Source organism: Sinocyclocheilus rhinocerous, unplaced genomic scaffold (assembly GCF_001515625.1).
Source record: "Sinocyclocheilus rhinocerous isolate Xijiao unplaced genomic scaffold, SAMN03320098_v1.1 scaffold2069, whole genome shotgun sequence".
Classification (NCBI taxonomy): domain Eukaryota; kingdom Metazoa; phylum Chordata; class Actinopteri; order Cypriniformes; family Cyprinidae; genus Sinocyclocheilus; species Sinocyclocheilus rhinocerous.
The window spans coordinates 30021-48224 of record NW_015645554.1 but is presented as its reverse complement, the minus strand read 5'-3'; the positions used below and the strand labels follow the sequence as shown (position 1 = coordinate 48224).

Below are 18204 nucleotides of genomic sequence, written 5' to 3'. Positions count from 1 at the left end.
CACACACACACACACACACACACACACACACACACTCACACTCACACACACGCGCACACTCTCTCTCTCTCTCTCACACACACACACGGGTTTGATGATTAGTGATGGTATAGTGAAACTCACAGTCAGGGTTTTGTAAACGGTTGCCAGGGCATTGATATGCAGTTGCTAGGGTGTTCTGGATGATTGCTTAAAGAAAAATACAGACACACATTAAGAAATGCTTTTGTAGAATGTGCAAAAAGCAAACAGTATTAGACAGATATAACAAATTATAATATAATATTTATTATATATATTTATATATTTAACACACACACACACACAGTAGACATTTAAAAAAATGCTTTTTGTAGAAAATAAAGTGCAATAAACAGTATTATACAAGTGAAATAACAGAGTAATAACATCATATTATATTTTATTAAAGTTTCTACACTAGTCAACATTTGAAGTGGATCCAAAAAAAGTTAATAAAAGTTCTCAAGACAACAACACATTTTGGTTTTAGGACAACTTTAATGAAAGGTTTTGATCCACTTCAAATGTTGACTAGTGTAGAAACTTTAATAAAATATCATATAATATATCATCTATTAGCGCATATATATATATAAAGTCAGAAACATTAACTTCTATTATATATGTGAACCTGGAGCACAAAACCAGTCATACGGGTCAATTTTTTTAAATTGAGATTTATGCATCATCTGAAAGCTGAATAAATAATATTTCCATTGATGTAAGGTTTGTTAGGATCGGACAATATTTGTATTATATTTAGGATTGATTTTAAAGTACTTTTACTCGTTTATAAGTCACTCAATGGCCTAGGACCTAAATACATAGCAGATATGTTCACTGAATATAAACCTAACAGACCACTCAGATCATTAGGATTAGTCAGTTAGAAATACCAAGGGTTCACCCAAAACAAGGGGAGTCTGCTTTTAGTTATTATGGCGCCCGCAGTTGGAATCAGCTTCCAGAAGAGATCAGATGTGCTAAAACATTAGTCACATTTAAATGCAGACTCAAAACTCATCTGTTTAGCTGTGCATTCATTGAATGAGCACTGTGCGATGTCCGAACTGGTTGCACTATATTCTATGTATAATCGTTTTCTTAAATTCATTTTAAACTTCTTAAATCAATTGTTTTAATCATTTTCAATGTTTTTAAATTCCTTGTTTTATTGTTGTGATTATTTTTTTTTCTTTTCTTTTATGTAAAGCACTTTGAATTACCATTGTGTATGAAATGTGCTATACAAATAAACTTGCCTTGCCTTGCCTTGCCTTGCCTAATGATTTTTGGCATAAAAGAAAAATGGATCATTTTGACCCATACAATGTATTGTTGGCTATTGCTACAAATATACCTGTGCTGCTTAAGACTGCTTTTGTGCTCCAGGCTCACATATAAACATTTGTATTTGAAAATTATATTTACTAGTAATAATTTTATATATGCACTTGAAAACTTTATTTATTTTATTAGTCATTTTATCCCATCCACAATGAATTAACCTAAGCTTTTTCTCTCTGCCACATTTGGTTTCAAAGAATATGTTTAACCAAGCTCTTGTTACCCAGAATTCCACAGGGGCTAAAGCAAGCATGTGACCTGCTGCAGAGCAGAAAGGCTTTAGTTTGCGGCATTAGTCGTGATGTGAGGATTACAAACGACTGGAATGTGTTTATATATATATATATATATATATATATATATGTGTGTGTGTGTTAATCTGCTGTTCTCATGAACAGACCAAAGGATCAGAAATATCTCAATCTTTCCGTTCAAGATAATTCACTGAAATACTGCAAAACTATTAGTACTATCAGCCTGTAGAGTTAAAAACTAAACCGAAGTCATCAAATTAAGTGCTATCACACGTGAACATCTCTTTGGACAAAAGCATCTGTTAAACAAATGAATGTAAACGTAATCTAGTTTTATGTAGTTCTCATTCCACATTTGTTTCCTCACATCAGATGTGTTTAAAGCAGCATTTCTCCTCTCCTCTAGATTCCTAACGCTCCCCCGGCCTACGAGAAGATCGCCTCCAGACCTTCACCTCCTCCTTACTCACCATGAGTCACAAACTTAAGGAAAATCTGTGGATTTCTATAATGTTTGTGGGATGAACGATCACACAGTACAAGTGATGGTATACGGCAGGAGTGGCCACAGTGCTGCAGCATTCAGCTCCAATCTTGATTAAGTCTCACCTGCCTGTAGCTTTCTATTAATCCTTGGACCTTGAGGAGCTTCTTCAGGTGTGTTTGATTAGGGGTTCGAGCTGAACTCTGCAGGACTGTGACTCTCCAGGACCACCTACCAAAGCGTGTGGACTATAACATAACACTGCTGTGCCTTTGAAACACAATGCCATTCATCAGACTTGAGGCTAATAAAGTTTAATATTCATTTAATCCAAAAAAGTGTGTTTAATTCAAAGTATTTAAAAAGAAAATGTCATTAGCACCTAAAACTGGTAAGACGCTCTCAGTTACAGATGCAGTTTTAAGTGTGAAGCATCAGTAGGGTAGATGGAGATTTCACATTAGTTGTTTATTTCTGTTCAAAGTATTTTCTTCTGACCTGTTACTGATGATTTTATTTTAATAATGTATCTTTACCAATCATATCCCTGCTGAAAAATTCAATAGAAACCATCACATAAATTTTGGTGTCTTCTACAAATACCATTACAAACCATCAAATTTTAACCATTAAAATGTTTTTCTTTAGTGTGTTTTGGGACATATTCCATTAGGATTTATTGCTTTTAACAAGTCACCAATAGAACCAGTAGGAACCCACAGGCACCATTATCGTTTCCATTAAAACCAATACAAGTCCCATTATAACCAGTAAAACCATTACAAATTCTGTGATGGTTTCTATTGTTTTTTTTCAGCAGGGATGTCTGCAGTTCTTTTCCAAATGTATGACTGTAAAAGTGAACAAGCATAATGAAACTTATTCACATATTCGTTGAGCTTCAGATACCTGATGCTGGAAATCTCAGACTCATGAGGCAAACTAAGTTTTTATGAAAATGCTGAGCTTCTTATGCAGTGAACGGCATCACTGCATGTAATGTGCTGTTAAATTATATCATAAAATCTCAGGAAATAATCGGACTCAGCTGACAAAAATGTTTGGGAATCTCTTGATATAACATGTTTAACAAACTCAAATGACAAGCACAGTACACCAATGTTTTACTTCAGTCATAAATATGCCAAGTTTATTTTCATGAATATAGATGAAACACAAAATCAAACTGTTATCAGATGATGTCTGATAATACTCAACCTATGCCTGAATGCACTAACGCAGGCTTGAGATCAGCCAGACATACTCTTAAATAGACTGAAGACTGTTCTACAAAAAAAGTGTGTTTAATTCAAAGTATTTAAAAAGAAAATGTCATTAGCACCTAAAACTGGTAAGACGCTCTCAGTTACAGATGCAGTTTTAAGTGTGAAGCATCAGTAGGGTAGATGGAGATTTCACATTAGTTGTTTATTTCTGTTCAAAGTATTTTCTTCTGACCTGTTACTGATGATTTTATTTTAATAATGTATCTTTACCAATCATATCCCTGCTGAAAAATTCAATAGAAACCATCACATAAATTTTGGTGTCTTCTACAAATACCATTACAAACCATCAAATTTTAACCATTAAAATGTTTTTCTTTAGTGTGTTTTGGGACATATTCCATTAGGATTTATTGCTTTTAACAAGTCACCAATAGAACCAGTAGGAACCCACAGGCACCATTATCGTTTCCATTAAAACCAATACAAGTCCCATTATAACCAGTAAAACCATTACAAATTCTGTGATGGTTTCTATTGTTTTTTTTCAGCAGGGATGTCTGCAGTTCTTTTCCAAATGTACGACTGTAAAAGTGAACAAGCATAATGAAACTTATTCACATATTCGTTGAGCTTCAGATACCTGATGCTGGAAATCTCAGACTCATGAGGCAAACTAAGTTTTTATGAAAATGCTGAGCTTCTTATGCAGTGAACGGCATCACTGCATGTAATGTGCTGTTAAATTATATCATAAAATCTCAGGAAATAATCGGACTCAGCTGACAAAAATGTTTGGGAATCTCTTGATATAACATGTTTAACAAACTCAAATGACAAGCACAGTACACCAATGTTTTACTTCAGTCATAAATATGCCAAGTTTATTTTCATGAATATAGATGAAACACAAAATCAAACTGTTATCAGATGATGTCTGATAATACTCAACCTATGCCTGAATGCACTAACGCAGGCTTGAGATCAGCCAGACATACTCTTAAATAGACTGAAGACTGTTCTACAGAATAATATTAATCATTTTAATGGAAAATGCTACAAAACATTCAAACCTTTGCATACAAATGGAGTAGAAAAGAGTCAGCCAAACACTGTTATGTACATTACTGGCCATTTGAAATCTCCAAATTTCTCTTTGCGAAACCATTTTTATTTACAACTAAGGATAACCGATTTCCCCTCAATATGTATTATAAAGAGCAAAATGCGCAAAATATTAATTTAGGTATTTAGTATTCAGCCTATCAACACGGGGAGGAAATGGAACCAAAGGAAGCCCACTTGTTTTCAACAAAGCCCAAAACACTAAACAGACTGTCCTCTGTGATCACAACAGGAAAACAAGACAACCTCCAGAACCATTTCAGTGATTGGGTCTCCCCAAGGTATCTGGTTTTCTCAGTGGATCACTTGTGTTTAAAATAGGTACAGTAACGCTACTTGAGGAGGAACTGACCACTTGAGCGGCCATTGGCTTTGCCAATACTTGCAAGCTTGAGGCTGAAGCTTGAATGATATTTAAGACAGCACCATCTGGGCTCAACAACAGTTTAGCAAGAGTGGGAACTTGTACAGGAACCGTGCTTTGACCTTGCGATGGCTGGGGTAAAATAACAGGCTTTCCGATTGTCCCAGGTTGCACGGCTCTGATAGGTGGACAAGGTGTCATTATGACCGTGCTCATAGATGGAGGAGCGGTTGCAATGAGTGTGTCTGGACTGGCATTGTTTGCACCACCGATTGGTGGAACCATTGCAACCGGAAGTTTCTGCATCCGTGATATCGTGCTGCTCATGTGTGGTACCATAGGCAAATGCCTTGGAATCACAGCTTTTGATGGTGGTACGACTGGTGCCACTTGGTTTTCGGATAGTCTTCCTGGCAAGAGCACTGGAGAAGTTGTGCTTAGTAAACCTCCTTGGGAAAGAGAGGTTTCTTTGGGACACCCGGTCGTACCTTGTGATGCTGTAATTGAGACATTGGAGGTTTGAAAGATAGGAAGTCTCACAATGTCTGAAGATACACCAGGACACAGAGCTTGTGCTACTTGTGAGAGAGCAGTAGGACCAGACACATTCAATGGAGTTCTGGTGCTCAGTTGCTGACGGAGTTGATCAGAAGGTCCAACTTTTGCCAAGGGTAGCCTGACCGGTGTTACCAATCTCACACCTTGTACAACTGAAGGAACCGTGTGAGTAACTGAAGTGTTTGGACCTCTAGAAACAGTGGAAGCAGGACTTGGGACTTGCAATCCTCCAGGACTGGCAAGACTTGGCCCTTGCAATCCTCGACGACCAGTAGGATTTGGCCCTTGCAATCTTTTAGGACTAGCTGGACTTGGCCCTTGCAATCTTTGAGGACCAGAAGGACTTGGCCCTTGCGATCTTTGAGGACCAGCAGGTCTTGGCCCTTGCAGTCCTCCAGGAGTAGCAGAACTTGGCCCTTGCAATCCTCCAGGATTAGCTGGACTTGGCCTTTGCAATCTTTGAGGACCAGCAGAACTTGGACCTTGCAATCTTTGAGAACCAACAGGATTTGATCCTAGCAAACTTTGAGGACCAGCAGCACTTGGCGCTTGCAATCTCTGAGGACCAGCAGGGCTTGGCGCTTGCAATCTTTGAGGACCAGCAGGACTTGGCCCTTGCAATCTTTGAGAACCATCAATACTTGACCCTTGCATTCCTCCAGGACAAGAGTTGGAGATAAGCACAACATGGCTGCCAGGTGCAAGGCCTTGAGAAGGTACAACAAATCTGGTGTTATTGATCAGGAGCTGAGTTCCAGGGGCAAGTGGGGCAGTGGTGTTGATCACGATTTTCTCCTGAACACTCTTGGTTGTAGAGGTCAGAGGTTGGATCCCAGAGGACATGACCACCGGAGGAGTTAAAGTGGAGCTGCAACTCAATGCAAAAGTACTGGATACTGCAGAAGCGGAAGTATTGGCTGTTGTTTTGATCAGTGAGTGTGAAGTGCAAAGGGATGTGATCACTGGCTTGTTAGCAGTCACATTAATTGGTAACGTAGTGTGTTTGGTAATTAGGCTTCCTGAATAAGAGGAAGATGTATTAGAAGTAGAGCTGCCAGCCGATAACCCTGTTTTACAGTGAAGAGCATTTAACGCTGAAACTGATGGAGGTACATCTGGTTTCATAACTGACAAAAGTGCAGAGGAAGCCATGTGGCCGGTGCCTAGAGTTGAAAACGTGAACGTTTTGCCGTCAACAGTCCGAGGTACTTTCGAAGCACTGTCGGTATTCCCTGACAGACTTCTGCTTGCAACCAAACAGCTTTTTGGACCAATCTGGAGTCCACTTGTGGTTGATGTTGCAGGTACTCTGGAGACGATCACAGGTGTAGTTTTCATTGAAGCTTCAGGTTTCTTGTTTGTGCCAAGTATTCTTGATGTTAACCCTGGGACACCGATGCTCTGGATGCTTGTACCTGAAGAAGTGCAGGATAAGATCCCAAAGTTGGGAACTACTTTCAATGCTGGTGTACTAGTAGAGGAAATGTTAACTTCTGAAGTTGACGTCTCTTTTGGAATGGTAAGTGCTGAGTTGCTTATGAACATGACCCGAGATCCTGGAACGGTACAGGTTGCTGTAGTAGTAGTAGTGACCTTTGAAGGGATATTTGGTGAAGGTGTGACCAGAAAAACCTTTTGGAAAGTCGATTGGTCTGGAGTTGTGCTTCCTGGTGGAGCCCTTTTTTGTGGGGGCTTCGTTCCACATTTAGAGACCGTATTCTGCTGAGCGCAATCTTTCGCATTTATTAGGAAATGATCACTGCCTTTGCTTGTAGCCAGGAGTGCGGATTTACCAGGGATTGTTGTTTTGCCTGTAGTGCCGTTATTGGAAATCTGATTTAAGGTTAAAGGAGTGACAGTTCCTGCCACAAAAGTAGACTGAGGAGTGACTCCAGGTAGAGATTTAGCAGCAATGGTGGCCGAAACAGCTTGTGTATTAGACGTGGAAGACTTTGACACCAGAAAGGCATGAAGTTGGGGCGAGATGTTAAAAACTGGGCTGGGTGGCAAAGCCCCCGTTCCACTTTCTGATGTCTGAACCTTCACCACTCCTGTGTTGCCTCCTCTAGTAGTGACAAGGATGGACTGAGAGTCTCTAATACACACTGTCCTGAGCTCCTGTTTAGCATCAGATTTGGTCAGACCACTGCTGGCTGATTTGTTCAGGGCCACCTTTGGTTCAGTAGTCTTTTTAGGCACACCAACAGTCGTTATGTTCCTTAAACTGGGAGTAACTACAGCAGACGGTGTTCTTACAGCGCTGGTATCTTTCAAAGGTGCCACCGGCTGGACAGGAACCTTGTTTTCCGGTATAGTGAACCCTGAAACATTGGACATGTACGTTGTAGTCTTAGGGACAGATACAGAGGTTTGGGCTGCCTTATTCCCAGTGCTTTGAATCAGTAGATTTGAAGGCAGGATAACAACTTGTTGCATCGCCTTCGCTCCTGATTTTTGATTTGATATTGATTGCGCTGAAAAGTTTACAGAAGTGCTTCCTTGCCTGAGAAGCCCCACGCCTCCTGCCGTCTTGTACACCACCTGTCCAGTGCTTTCGGTCGCAGATGTCATAGTTATTGTTTCTGTAGAGACAGGTTCAGAGTGTTGCGTAGATGCACAGGTAGTTGATAATCGGACAGGTGGCAGAGTTACAGATGCTGTTTTGTTATGATCCCGCAGAACCTGAGCCATCATTGCAGCCTTCGGATGACTTATTAAGGTCACTTTGTTTCCAACACTCTTAGCCAGCAAAGCCTGGATGGGTTTGCAAGTCCCCTGAAAGCTACTTAAAGGCTCAGGCAACACTGAAGCTTGTGAAGCTTCTCTGGATGCAACTTCCACATTAAAGTCAGATATCAAAGAGCTCTCTGGGTCCATTTTGCCTCTCTTGCATTGACTCAGTTCCTCACTGATTGCACCAGTTTGGCGCCGCTTTGAACTGCGTGTAAAGGGTCCAGACTCTGACGAATACATGACAACATCAGGTCGGTCAACTAGGCATCTTGATTCGTGATTTACATTCTCTGCAAAAGAGGGCAGCATGCATCAGTCAAAACAAACATCACAAAAATGTACTGAATGCATAAATGTCTTTGAATTTGGAAAATGGAAAACAGAAGTTGATGAACTGAAACATAAAGTGCTGCTTAAACAACAAAAGCAAGAATATTTGAAACACTTCCTTGTAATAAATTCATCAGGCACTTTCTATCACAAATACTTTCATACTGTTTGGTTAGTTATGCATTAAAAATTCAACAATCCTTTAGGGCCTGTATTGTTTTGCTTCTCTTTGCATTGCCAAGAACTTACATAAAGGCCATGCATTTGGTAAAATTAGCCGTTTCAAATGTTAATCAGACTCACCTGTTGTCTCAGAATCTTCCTTCATAGTTTTGCCCATTTTGACTTCACTCTCTTCCAGTTTGTTTGTTTTCTCTGCGGACAACAATTCATCTTTGCATGCAACTTCCCCAGTATCTTCTGTATCCATCTGCTCCCTGATAAAGTTCTCATATTCGGGGTGTTTTTTGAATTCGTCACACTCCTTTTTCAAGCGCGCTCTGTTGAGGACAAGGACAGGGATGAATTCACAAAGCCCTGTTGCCAGGAAAACATCGCCTCAAGGTAGAAAAGAAAAAAACGAAAACATCTAGGTGCCTGTTGAATGCAGCGAGGTGTATCAGTCACTGCGCATTACAATGGAAAGCTCTTTCTTGGATATAATTCAAATTCACCTCCCAGATCGCTTGAGAAAACCTTTCTTTGATCAAAAACAATACTGAAATGCAGAAGTCTGAAAAACCACAATGTCAAGATTCTCAAAGGGGAAAAATATGATTGCACAGATTTAAGATTTCCCATCTATATTCAGCATGTGATTTCAGTGCAACAAGGTAAAATGATTTCGCTTTCAAACATTCCCTTTTGAAATTAAATGAAAGCACCAAGGAGGTTCATGTTTACTCCTTTACCTGTTCCTCTGGAAGGCCTTGACGAGTTTGGGTTCCCATGGTAACAGCTCATTAAGCAGCCTTATAAGTGTGATGTGCAACTCTTTCACGGCGGCTCTTTTATGGGGCCATCGTCCCTGAAATACGGCACAAAGAGACACATCACATACACATCAGTCTTTAACGCTGGCATGCATCAAACACTAACTCATACTCGTCAAATTCATATCATGCTTGCATGCAAACAAACATGTTAGGCCACACTGAATTTGTTTATTTCACATTAAAATGCTAATTTTGGTTCAATAAAGTGATAATATCCGCACAGTTCAGGATATGCATTAAATGCATTGAAATTATTTATGCAACCAAAAATAAATGGTTTTTATTTAGTTGCATCAATTGCATGTGCACAATATAAGTCAAAGGTAAAATACTGTCATATAAATTAGTTTGTTCAATAGTAAATGCATGTGTTTGTGTTCCCTCTCTTACTAACAGATCTCTTTTTGCCGTCCAGTTCATCTAGTTGATCTTCTATTTTACTGATTAGGACTCTGAGATCATCCAGACTGGAGCAAACCAACTACAAAAGCAAGAAAGAAAGCAAGGAGAGATGGGAGAAAGAAATAAGGGTTAAAAAACTTTTAATTATATATATTCGTTTTTAATTGCATGCATTGCAATAATTGAATTTATACTGTAAAGCACTTTGGTTCAACTTAAATGTGTTCAAAATAAATAAAGGCTGAGTTGATTATATGTTTAAATGAGTGTGGTTTTAATTATTCAGACATTATAATACATTCTACTAAATGCTGCCCTCTAGTGAAGGTCTAGTGAACAAATCTCAGGCGACATGTTTCCAGACGCATTATGGGATTCTTGGCTCTCTATTGACGTCTGGAACATTTAAATTTACTTCTTTACTTATAAAAGCATTTTTAATTGCATGCATTGCAATAATTGAATTTATACTGTAAAGCACTTTGGTTCAACTTAAATGTGTTCAAAATAAATAAAGGCTGAGTTGATTATATGTTTAAATGAGTGTGGTTTTAATTATTCAGACATTATAATACATTCTACTAAATGCTGCCCTCTAGTGAAGGTCTAGTGAACAAATCTCAGGCGACATGTTTCCAGATGCATTATGGGATTCTTGGCTCTCTATTGACGTCTGGAACATTTAAATTTACTTATTTACTTATAAAAGCATCTGCTAAATGAGTAAAAGTAAATGCAAATCATCTGTGAAATGCAAAGCACAAATGCTTAATCGTTTGAAAATAAGACTGAGATCAATAAAAAGGATTTTCAAATGAGAGAATTTTGAAAGCAAAACTAACCAACCTAATATTGAAAGTGGTGAGAAAAAGTGTCTGATGAGTTTATTACAAGGAATTCCATTCACGTATTTAATTATTGCAATTAACTTGTGTAAGAATGTTGTACTAGTATTCTAAATTAAAATCAACAAAAAAAAAAAAAGTAAATGAAGCATAAAATATAAATAGCATGGAAATAAAATAGTAACAAATAAAATAAAAATGTGTAAATAAAATAATAATGTAAATTAAAAAATATAAAATAAAATAATGAAGTGTAAGCAATACAAATAAAATCAATAATAATAAGTGAAGTATAAATAAAATAAATAATTACAAATACAATAAATAATAATGAATGAAGTGTAAAAAATATATATTTTTTTTTATAATATTATAAGTGATATTATAATATTATAAGTGAAATATAAATATCACTGATATTAAGAAGAAAGCCTATAGTAGGTTTACCATGAAGGCAAGAATACATTTTTTTTACATATTAAAACTCGAAATTAAACATAAAAAGCTTGCATTAGTGTAGTTTTAAGCTGACAATTCACAAAGTTGACATTTGCTTTTTGTTGATCTCAGTCTTTTAAATGCTTTATAATGTTTTGCATTTCACACATGACTTGTATTAACTTTACCTGGTTTAGCAGACACTTTTATCCAAACTGACTCTCAAATGAAGAACATTGTGAGCTTTTTTAATCGTAAGGGCGATGCACAGAGTGTTTTTTATTTGCAGGTAATGAAGTCTTCATCTGACCTGAAACGTGGGTTCAGCTGCCGGCGGAGCAGATCCTAACCTCGCCTTCCCATCAAACCTCTTTCCTGGAGACGGAGAAACACGAGAGCAAAGGCACATGACATCTGATAATTCAGAATAAAATCGGGTATATGTGTGTGCATGTGTGTGTGTGCGTGTGTGCGTGTGTGTGCGTGTGAGTGTGTGTGTGTGAGTGTGAGTGCGTGTGTGTCTGTGTGTGAGTGTGTGAGTGTGCATGTGAGAGTGTGTGTGTCTGTGTGCGTGTGAGAGTGTGAATATGTGTGTGTGCGTGTGTGTCTGTGTGAGAGTGAGAGTGTGTGCCTGTGAGTGTGTCTGTGTGAGAGTGAGAGTGTGTGCCTGTGAGTGTGTCTGTGTGAGAGTGAGAGTGTGTGCCTGTGAGTGTGTCTGTGTGAGAGTGAGAGTGTGTGCCTGTGAGTGTGTCTGTGTGAGAGTGAGAGTGTGTGCCTGTGAGTGTGTCTGTGTGAGAGTGAGAGTGTGTGCCTGTGAGTGTGTCTGTGTGAGAGTGAGAGTGTGTGCCTGTGAGTGTGTCTGTGTGAGAGTGAGAGTGTGTGCCTGTGAGTGTGTCTGTGTGAGAGTGAGAGTGTGTGCCTGTGAGTGTGTCTGTGTGAGAGTGAGAGTGTGTGCCTGTGAGTGTGTCTGTGTGAGAGTGAGAGTGTGTGCCTGTGAGTGTGTCTGTGTGAGAGTGAGAGTGTGTGCCTGTGAGTGTGTCTGTGTGAGAGTGAGAGTGTGTGCCTGTGAGTGTGTCTGTGTGAGAGTGAGAGTGTGTGCCTGTGAGTGTGTCTGTGTGAGAGTGAGAGTGTGTGCCTGTGAGTGTGTCTGTGTGAGAGTGAGAGTGTGTGCCTGTGAGTGTGTCTGTGTGAGAGTGAGAGTGTGTGCCTGTGAGTGTGTCTGTGTGAGAGTGAGAGTGTGTGCCTGTGAGTGTGTCTGTGTGAGAGTGAGAGTGTGTGCCTGTGAGTGTGTCTGTGTGAGAGTGAGAGTGTGTGCCTGTGAGTGTGTCTGTGTGAGAGTGAGAGTGTGTGCCTGTGAGTGTGTCTGTGTGAGAGTGAGAGTGTGTGCCTGTGAGTGTGTCTGTGTGAGAGTGAGAGTGTGTGCCTGTGAGTGTGTCTGTGTGAGAGTGAGAGTGTGTGCCTGTGAGTGTGTCTGTGTGAGAGTGAGAGTGTGTGCCTGTGAGTGTGTCTGTGTGAGAGTGAGAGTGTGTGCCTGTGAGTGTGTCTGTGTGAGAGTGAGAGTGTGTGCCTGTGAGTGTGTCTGTGTGAGAGTGAGAGTGTGTGCCTGTGAGTGTGTCTGTGTGAGAGTGAGAGTGTGTGCCTGTGAGTGTGTCTGTGTGAGAGTGAGAGTGTGTGCCTGTGAGTGTGTCTGTGTGAGAGTGAGAGTGTGTGCCTGTGAGTGTGTCTGTGTGAGAGTGAGAGTGTGTGCCTGTGAGTGTGTCTGTGTGAGAGTGAGAGTGTGTGCCTGTGAGTGTGTCTGTGTGAGAGTGAGAGTGTGTGCCTGTGAGTGTGTCTGTGTGAGAGTGAGAGTGTGTGCCTGTGAGTGTGTCTGTGTGAGAGTGAGAGTGTGTGCCTGTGAGTGTGTCTGTGTGAGAGTGAGAGTGTGTGCCTGTGAGTGTGTCTGTGTGAGAGTGAGAGTGTGTGCCTGTGAGTGTGTCTGTGTGAGAGTGAGAGTGTGTGCCTGTGAGTGTGTCTGTGTGAGAGTGAGAGTGTGTGCCTGTGAGTGTGTCTGTGTGAGAGTGAGAGTGTGTGCCTGTGAGTGTGTCTGTGTGAGAGTGAGAGTGTGTGCCTGTGAGTGTGTCTGTGTGAGAGTGAGAGTGTGTGCCTGTGAGTGTGTCTGTGTGAGAGTGAGAGTGTGTGCCTGTGAGTGTGTCTGTGTGAGAGTGAGAGTGTGTGCCTGTGAGTGTGTCTGTGTGAGAGTGAGAGTGTGTGCCTGTGAGTGTGTCTGTGTGAGAGTGAGAGTGTGTGCCTGTGAGTGTGTCTGTGTGAGAGTGAGAGTGTGTGCCTGTGAGTGTGTCTGTGTGAGAGTGAGAGTGTGTGCCTGTGAGTGTGTCTGTGTGAGAGTGAGAGTGTGTGCCTGTGAGTGTGTCTGTGTGAGAGTGAGAGTGTGTGCCTGTGAGTGTGTCTGTGTGAGAGTGAGAGTGTGTGCCTGTGAGTGTGTCTGTGTGAGAGTGAGAGTGTGTGCCTGTGAGTGTGTCTGTGTGAGAGTGAGAGTGTGTGCCTGTGAGTGTGTCTGTGTGAGAGTGAGAGTGTGTGCCTGTGAGTGTGTCTGTGTGAGAGTGAGAGTGTGTGCCTGTGAGTGTGTCTGTGTGAGAGTGAGAGTGTGTGCCTGTGAGTGTGTCTGTGTGAGAGTGAGAGTGTGTGCCTGTGAGTGTGTCTGTGTGAGAGTGAGAGTGTGTGCCTGTGAGTGTGTCTGTGTGAGAGTGAGAGTGTGTGCCTGTGAGTGTGTCTGTGTGAGAGTGAGAGTGTGTGCCTGTGAGTGTGTCTGTGTGAGAGTGAGAGTGTGTGCCTGTGAGTGTGTCTGTGTGAGAGTGAGAGTGTGTGCCTGTGAGTGTGTCTGTGTGAGAGTGAGAGTGTGTGCCTGTGAGTGTGTCTGTGTGAGAGTGAGAGTGTGTGCCTGTGAGTGTGTCTGTGTGAGAGTGAGAGTGTGTGCCTGTGAGTGTGTCTGTGTGAGAGTGAGAGTGTGTGCCTGTGAGTGTGTCTGTGTGAGAGTGAGAGTGTGTGCCTGTGAGTGTGTCTGTGTGAGAGTGAGAGTGTGTGCCTGTGAGTGTGTCTGTGTGAGAGTGAGAGTGTGTGCCTGTGAGTGTGTCTGTGTGAGAGTGAGAGTGTGTGCCTGTGAGTGTGTCTGTGTGAGAGTGAGAGTGTGTGCCTGTGAGTGTGTCTGTGTGAGAGTGAGAGTGTGTGCCTGTGAGTGTGTCTGTGTGAGAGTGAGAGTGTGTGCCTGTGAGTGTGTCTGTGTGAGAGTGAGAGTGTGTGCCTGTGAGTGTGTCTGTGTGAGAGTGAGAGTGTGTGCCTGTGAGTGTGTCTGTGTGAGAGTGAGAGTGTGTGCCTGTGAGTGTGTCTGTGTGAGAGTGAGAGTGTGTGCCTGTGAGTGTGTCTGTGTGAGAGTGAGAGTGTGTGCCTGTGAGTGTGTCTGTGTGAGAGTGAGAGTGTGTGCCTGTGAGTGTGTCTGTGTGAGAGTGAGAGTGTGTGCCTGTGAGTGTGTCTGTGTGAGAGTGAGAGTGTGTGCCTGTGAGTGTGTCTGTGTGAGAGTGAGAGTGTGTGCCTGTGAGTGTGTCTGTGTGAGAGTGAGAGTGTGTGCCTGTGAGTGTGTCTGTGTGAGAGTGAGAGTGTGTGCCTGTGAGTGTGTCTGTGTGAGAGTGAGAGTGTGTGCCTGTGAGTGTGTCTGTGTGAGAGTGAGAGTGTGTGCCTGTGAGTGTGTCTGTGTGAGAGTGAGAGTGTGTGCCTGTGAGTGTGTCTGTGTGAGAGTGAGAGTGTGTGCCTGTGAGTGTGTCTGTGTGAGAGTGAGAGTGTGTGCCTGTGAGTGTGTCTGTGTGAGAGTGAGAGTGTGTGCCTGTGAGTGTGTCTGTGTGAGAGTGAGAGTGTGTGCCTGTGAGTGTGTCTGTGTGAGAGTGAGAGTGTGTGCCTGTGAGTGTGTCTGTGTGAGAGTGAGAGTGTGTGCCTGTGAGTGTGTCTGTGTGAGAGTGAGAGTGTGTGCCTGTGAGTGTGTCTGTGTGAGAGTGAGAGTGTGTGCCTGTGAGTGTGTCTGTGTGAGAGTGAGAGTGTGTGCGTGCGTGCGTGTGTGTGAGTGAGAGAGTGAGTGAGTGAGTGAGTGAGTGAGTGAGTGAGTGTGTGTGTTCCCGTCATCAATTTTATTTGTTATACAGTACATGGAAATCAAGTCAAGTTCCAAAATGACTATAAACAGATAAAAAAAAAAAATAATAATAATAATACATTCTATTTGATTAAATGGTTTCAGAATGTGTGCCATTTACTCAGAATATGGAGCAATTTTATGCTACTTGCATGTTAATTTTATGATTCTTTTGCATAATTTTTTGATGACATGAGGGTGAGTAAATGATGACAGAATGATCATTTTTGAGTGATCAGGTTTCAGACACTCAGTAGCAAGTGTTTAATCCTCACCCAGTTTGTGTCTCTTCCTCTTGTCTTTCTTCTTGATGTTTTTGGCGGCTCTCTGCAGGCTGCTTCTAGCCGTTCGGTTCTTCAAGCTCAGTTTGCTCGTCTTCGTTTTCTTCATGCCGACCTTCCTCTCTTTCTTCTTCTTCCTCTTCTTCTTCTGGGCTCGTGTCGGTCCGGATTCGTCCCGTCGCAGGCGTGTGTTTCCAGTCCAGAAACGCGGAGATTCCTGCGACGCTCCGGAACAATCCGGACAGGGGCTTCGTTCCTCGGCGCTCAAGTGATTCGCATCGTTTCTAGGACTTCTGTGACTGTTCAGAGCCGGCGAGACGCCTTTATAGCAGCTGTCTCCGACTCTGAAACACGGCTCGCAGTCAGACTCCTCGTCTTCGAGCCGCCTGTCCTCCGTCAACTGTCCTCGGACGCTCACAGAGTCCAGAGAATCTTCTCTGCACCACGAGGGAACGCCGGAGGAGCATTTCTGATCCAGATCCTCTCCGTCAGCGAGTGAATCTTCCTTCATGTCCCATGTGTTCCTGCTGGAGCTTTCCTCCTCCACCTTTACTTCATCTGCAGACACACAGATCCTTCTCAAATTCATCTGCAAACTCCATGAGATTTACTGGCATGAGTAGCATAGTGTAGCCAAAGCATTAAGCAATAAACATCTAACATGCATGTATAAATGTGTAGATAAAACCTATAATAAAGTTTAAAATAATTATAAATAAAACAATAGTACTGTAAATAAAATAAATAATTAAAAAATAATAAATAATGAAGAATAAATCAACAATAAAGTGTAAAAAATAAAATATAAATCAAATTAAATCTAAATGAAATAATTAAAAATAAAATAAGTGATATATAAATAAAATTTATAATTAAAAAATAACATAAATGATATAAATACATTAATAAATAATGGTAAATAATATAAATTGTTAAAGTAAAATAAAAAATATAAATAAGATGATTAAAGTTAATAATAATAGTGTAAATTAAATAATTAAAAATATGAAATAATTAAAAATAAAATAAATAATAGTAAATAATACAAATGGTTAGGAATAAAATACAAATAAATTAAATACAAATAAAATTGATTATAATCAATAATAATAGTGTACATTAAAATAAAAAAAATAAATTAAGTATAAATAAAACAATTAAAAAGTGAATAATAAATTAAATTAAAAAATAAATAATAAATCAAGTATAAAAAGTGAAGAGTAAATAAAAAACAATACAGTGTAAATACAAATTTAAAAAATAGCAAATGACGTATAAAAAAGAAAAATAAAATAAATAAAAAATTAAGTGTAAATAAAATAAATAGTTAAATTCAAATCAATAATAATAAAGTGTAATTAAAATAATTAAAAATAACAAATAATAAATAAAAGGTAAATAAAATAAATAATATAAAATAAAATTAATGATAAGTAAAGTATAAATACAATTCTTACAAATAAAATCAACAATAAGACGAAGTGTAAATAAAAATAAAATGAAATGTAAATAAAGTAAATAACCAATAACAAATGATAGGTAAATTAAAAAAATGAAAATACAATACACAGTAAATAAATAATTGTAATGATAACACGACCCACATGTCTGGTCCCTGAGCTCTGCCTCCTCTGGTTCCTGGGATCTCTGGATGTGGATCCGTGGCAGCGGTGGCTCCGCGGCTCCGCAGGGACTCTGGCTGTAGATCCGCAGGTCAGCGCCGCAGAAGTGTGGGAAGTGAATGTATGTGTTGTCCTGCTGGTCGTAGCCCAGGATGGACTCGCGGCACTCGTGGATGGGCTGCGCGAGCACAGCTTCCTGCACCTCCTTCTGCGTCTCGTACACGTGATCACAGAGGCCCTTGAGGAGCCAGACGCGCTGCTGGAAGGGCAGCAGGTGGAAGGGTGTCTCCTCCAGAGGACTGACCGCTCCCAGAGTCCAGAAGAACTGAGGACAGAGCCCGAGGCGTTGCGCACGCGCCGCCTGAAAACAACATCAGCATAATTAGGTATAGTATTTGTGTCCCTGGAGCACAAAAGCAGTGTTAAGTATATTTGTAGCAATAGCCAACAATACATTGTATGGGTCAAAATTATCCATTATGTTAAAAGCTCTATATGTTAAAAGCTCTATATGTTAAAAGAGCTGTATGTTATAAGCGCTGTATGTTATAAGCGCTATATGTTAAAAGTGCAATATGTTAAAAGCGTTATATGTTAAAAGCACTATACGTTATAAGCACTATACGTTATAAGCGCTATATGTTAAAAGCGTTATATGTTAAAAGTACTATACGTTATAAGCACTATACGTTATAAGCGCTATACGTTAAAAGCGCTATATGTTAAAAGCGCTATATGTTAAAAGCTCTATATGTTAAAAGAGCTGTATGTTAAAAGCGCTATATGTTAAAAGCGCTATATGTTAAAAGCGCTGTATGTTAAAAGCGCTATATGTTATAAGCACTATATGTTAAAAGCACTATATGTTAGAAGCAATATATGTTAAAAGCGCTATATGTTATAAGCACCATATGTTAAAAGCGCTGTAGGTTAAAAGCACTATATGTTAAAAGCACTATATGTTATAAGCACTATATTTTAAAAGCGCTGTATGTTAAAAGCGCT

The 18204-nt window shown here is 40.3% G+C and overlaps 2 protein-coding genes across 2 annotated transcripts in view; one reads left to right on the top strand and one right to left on the bottom strand.

Moving 5' to 3' along the window:
- The window catches only part of LOC107706585 (melanoma antigen recognized by T-cells 1), a 7197-nt gene extending 4792 nt beyond the window's left edge, over positions 1-2405 (top strand). The window contains exon 4 of the mRNA XM_016510339.1: positions 2029-2405. Coding sequence (XP_016365825.1) covers positions 2029-2097 — 69 coding nt within the window. The 3' untranslated portion in view covers positions 2098-2405. The remainder of the gene's footprint in view (positions 1-2028) is intronic.
- Positions 2406-4156: 1751 nt separating this feature from the next.
- Positions 4157-18204, bottom strand: part of brd10 (bromodomain containing 10) — a 22619-nt gene continuing 8571 nt past the window's right edge. Inside the window, exons 5-11 of the mRNA XM_016510338.1 lie at positions 17182-17560; positions 15572-16135; positions 11433-11497; positions 9832-9918; positions 9354-9469; positions 8746-8942; positions 4157-8402 (exon numbers count right to left, since the gene is read on the bottom strand). Of these exons, the coding sequence (XP_016365824.1) occupies positions 4717-8402; positions 8746-8942; positions 9354-9469; positions 9832-9918; positions 11433-11497; positions 15572-16135; positions 17182-17560 (5094 nt within the window). The 3' untranslated portion in view covers positions 4157-4716. The remainder of the gene's footprint in view (positions 8403-8745; positions 8943-9353; positions 9470-9831; positions 9919-11432; positions 11498-15571; positions 16136-17181; positions 17561-18204) is intronic.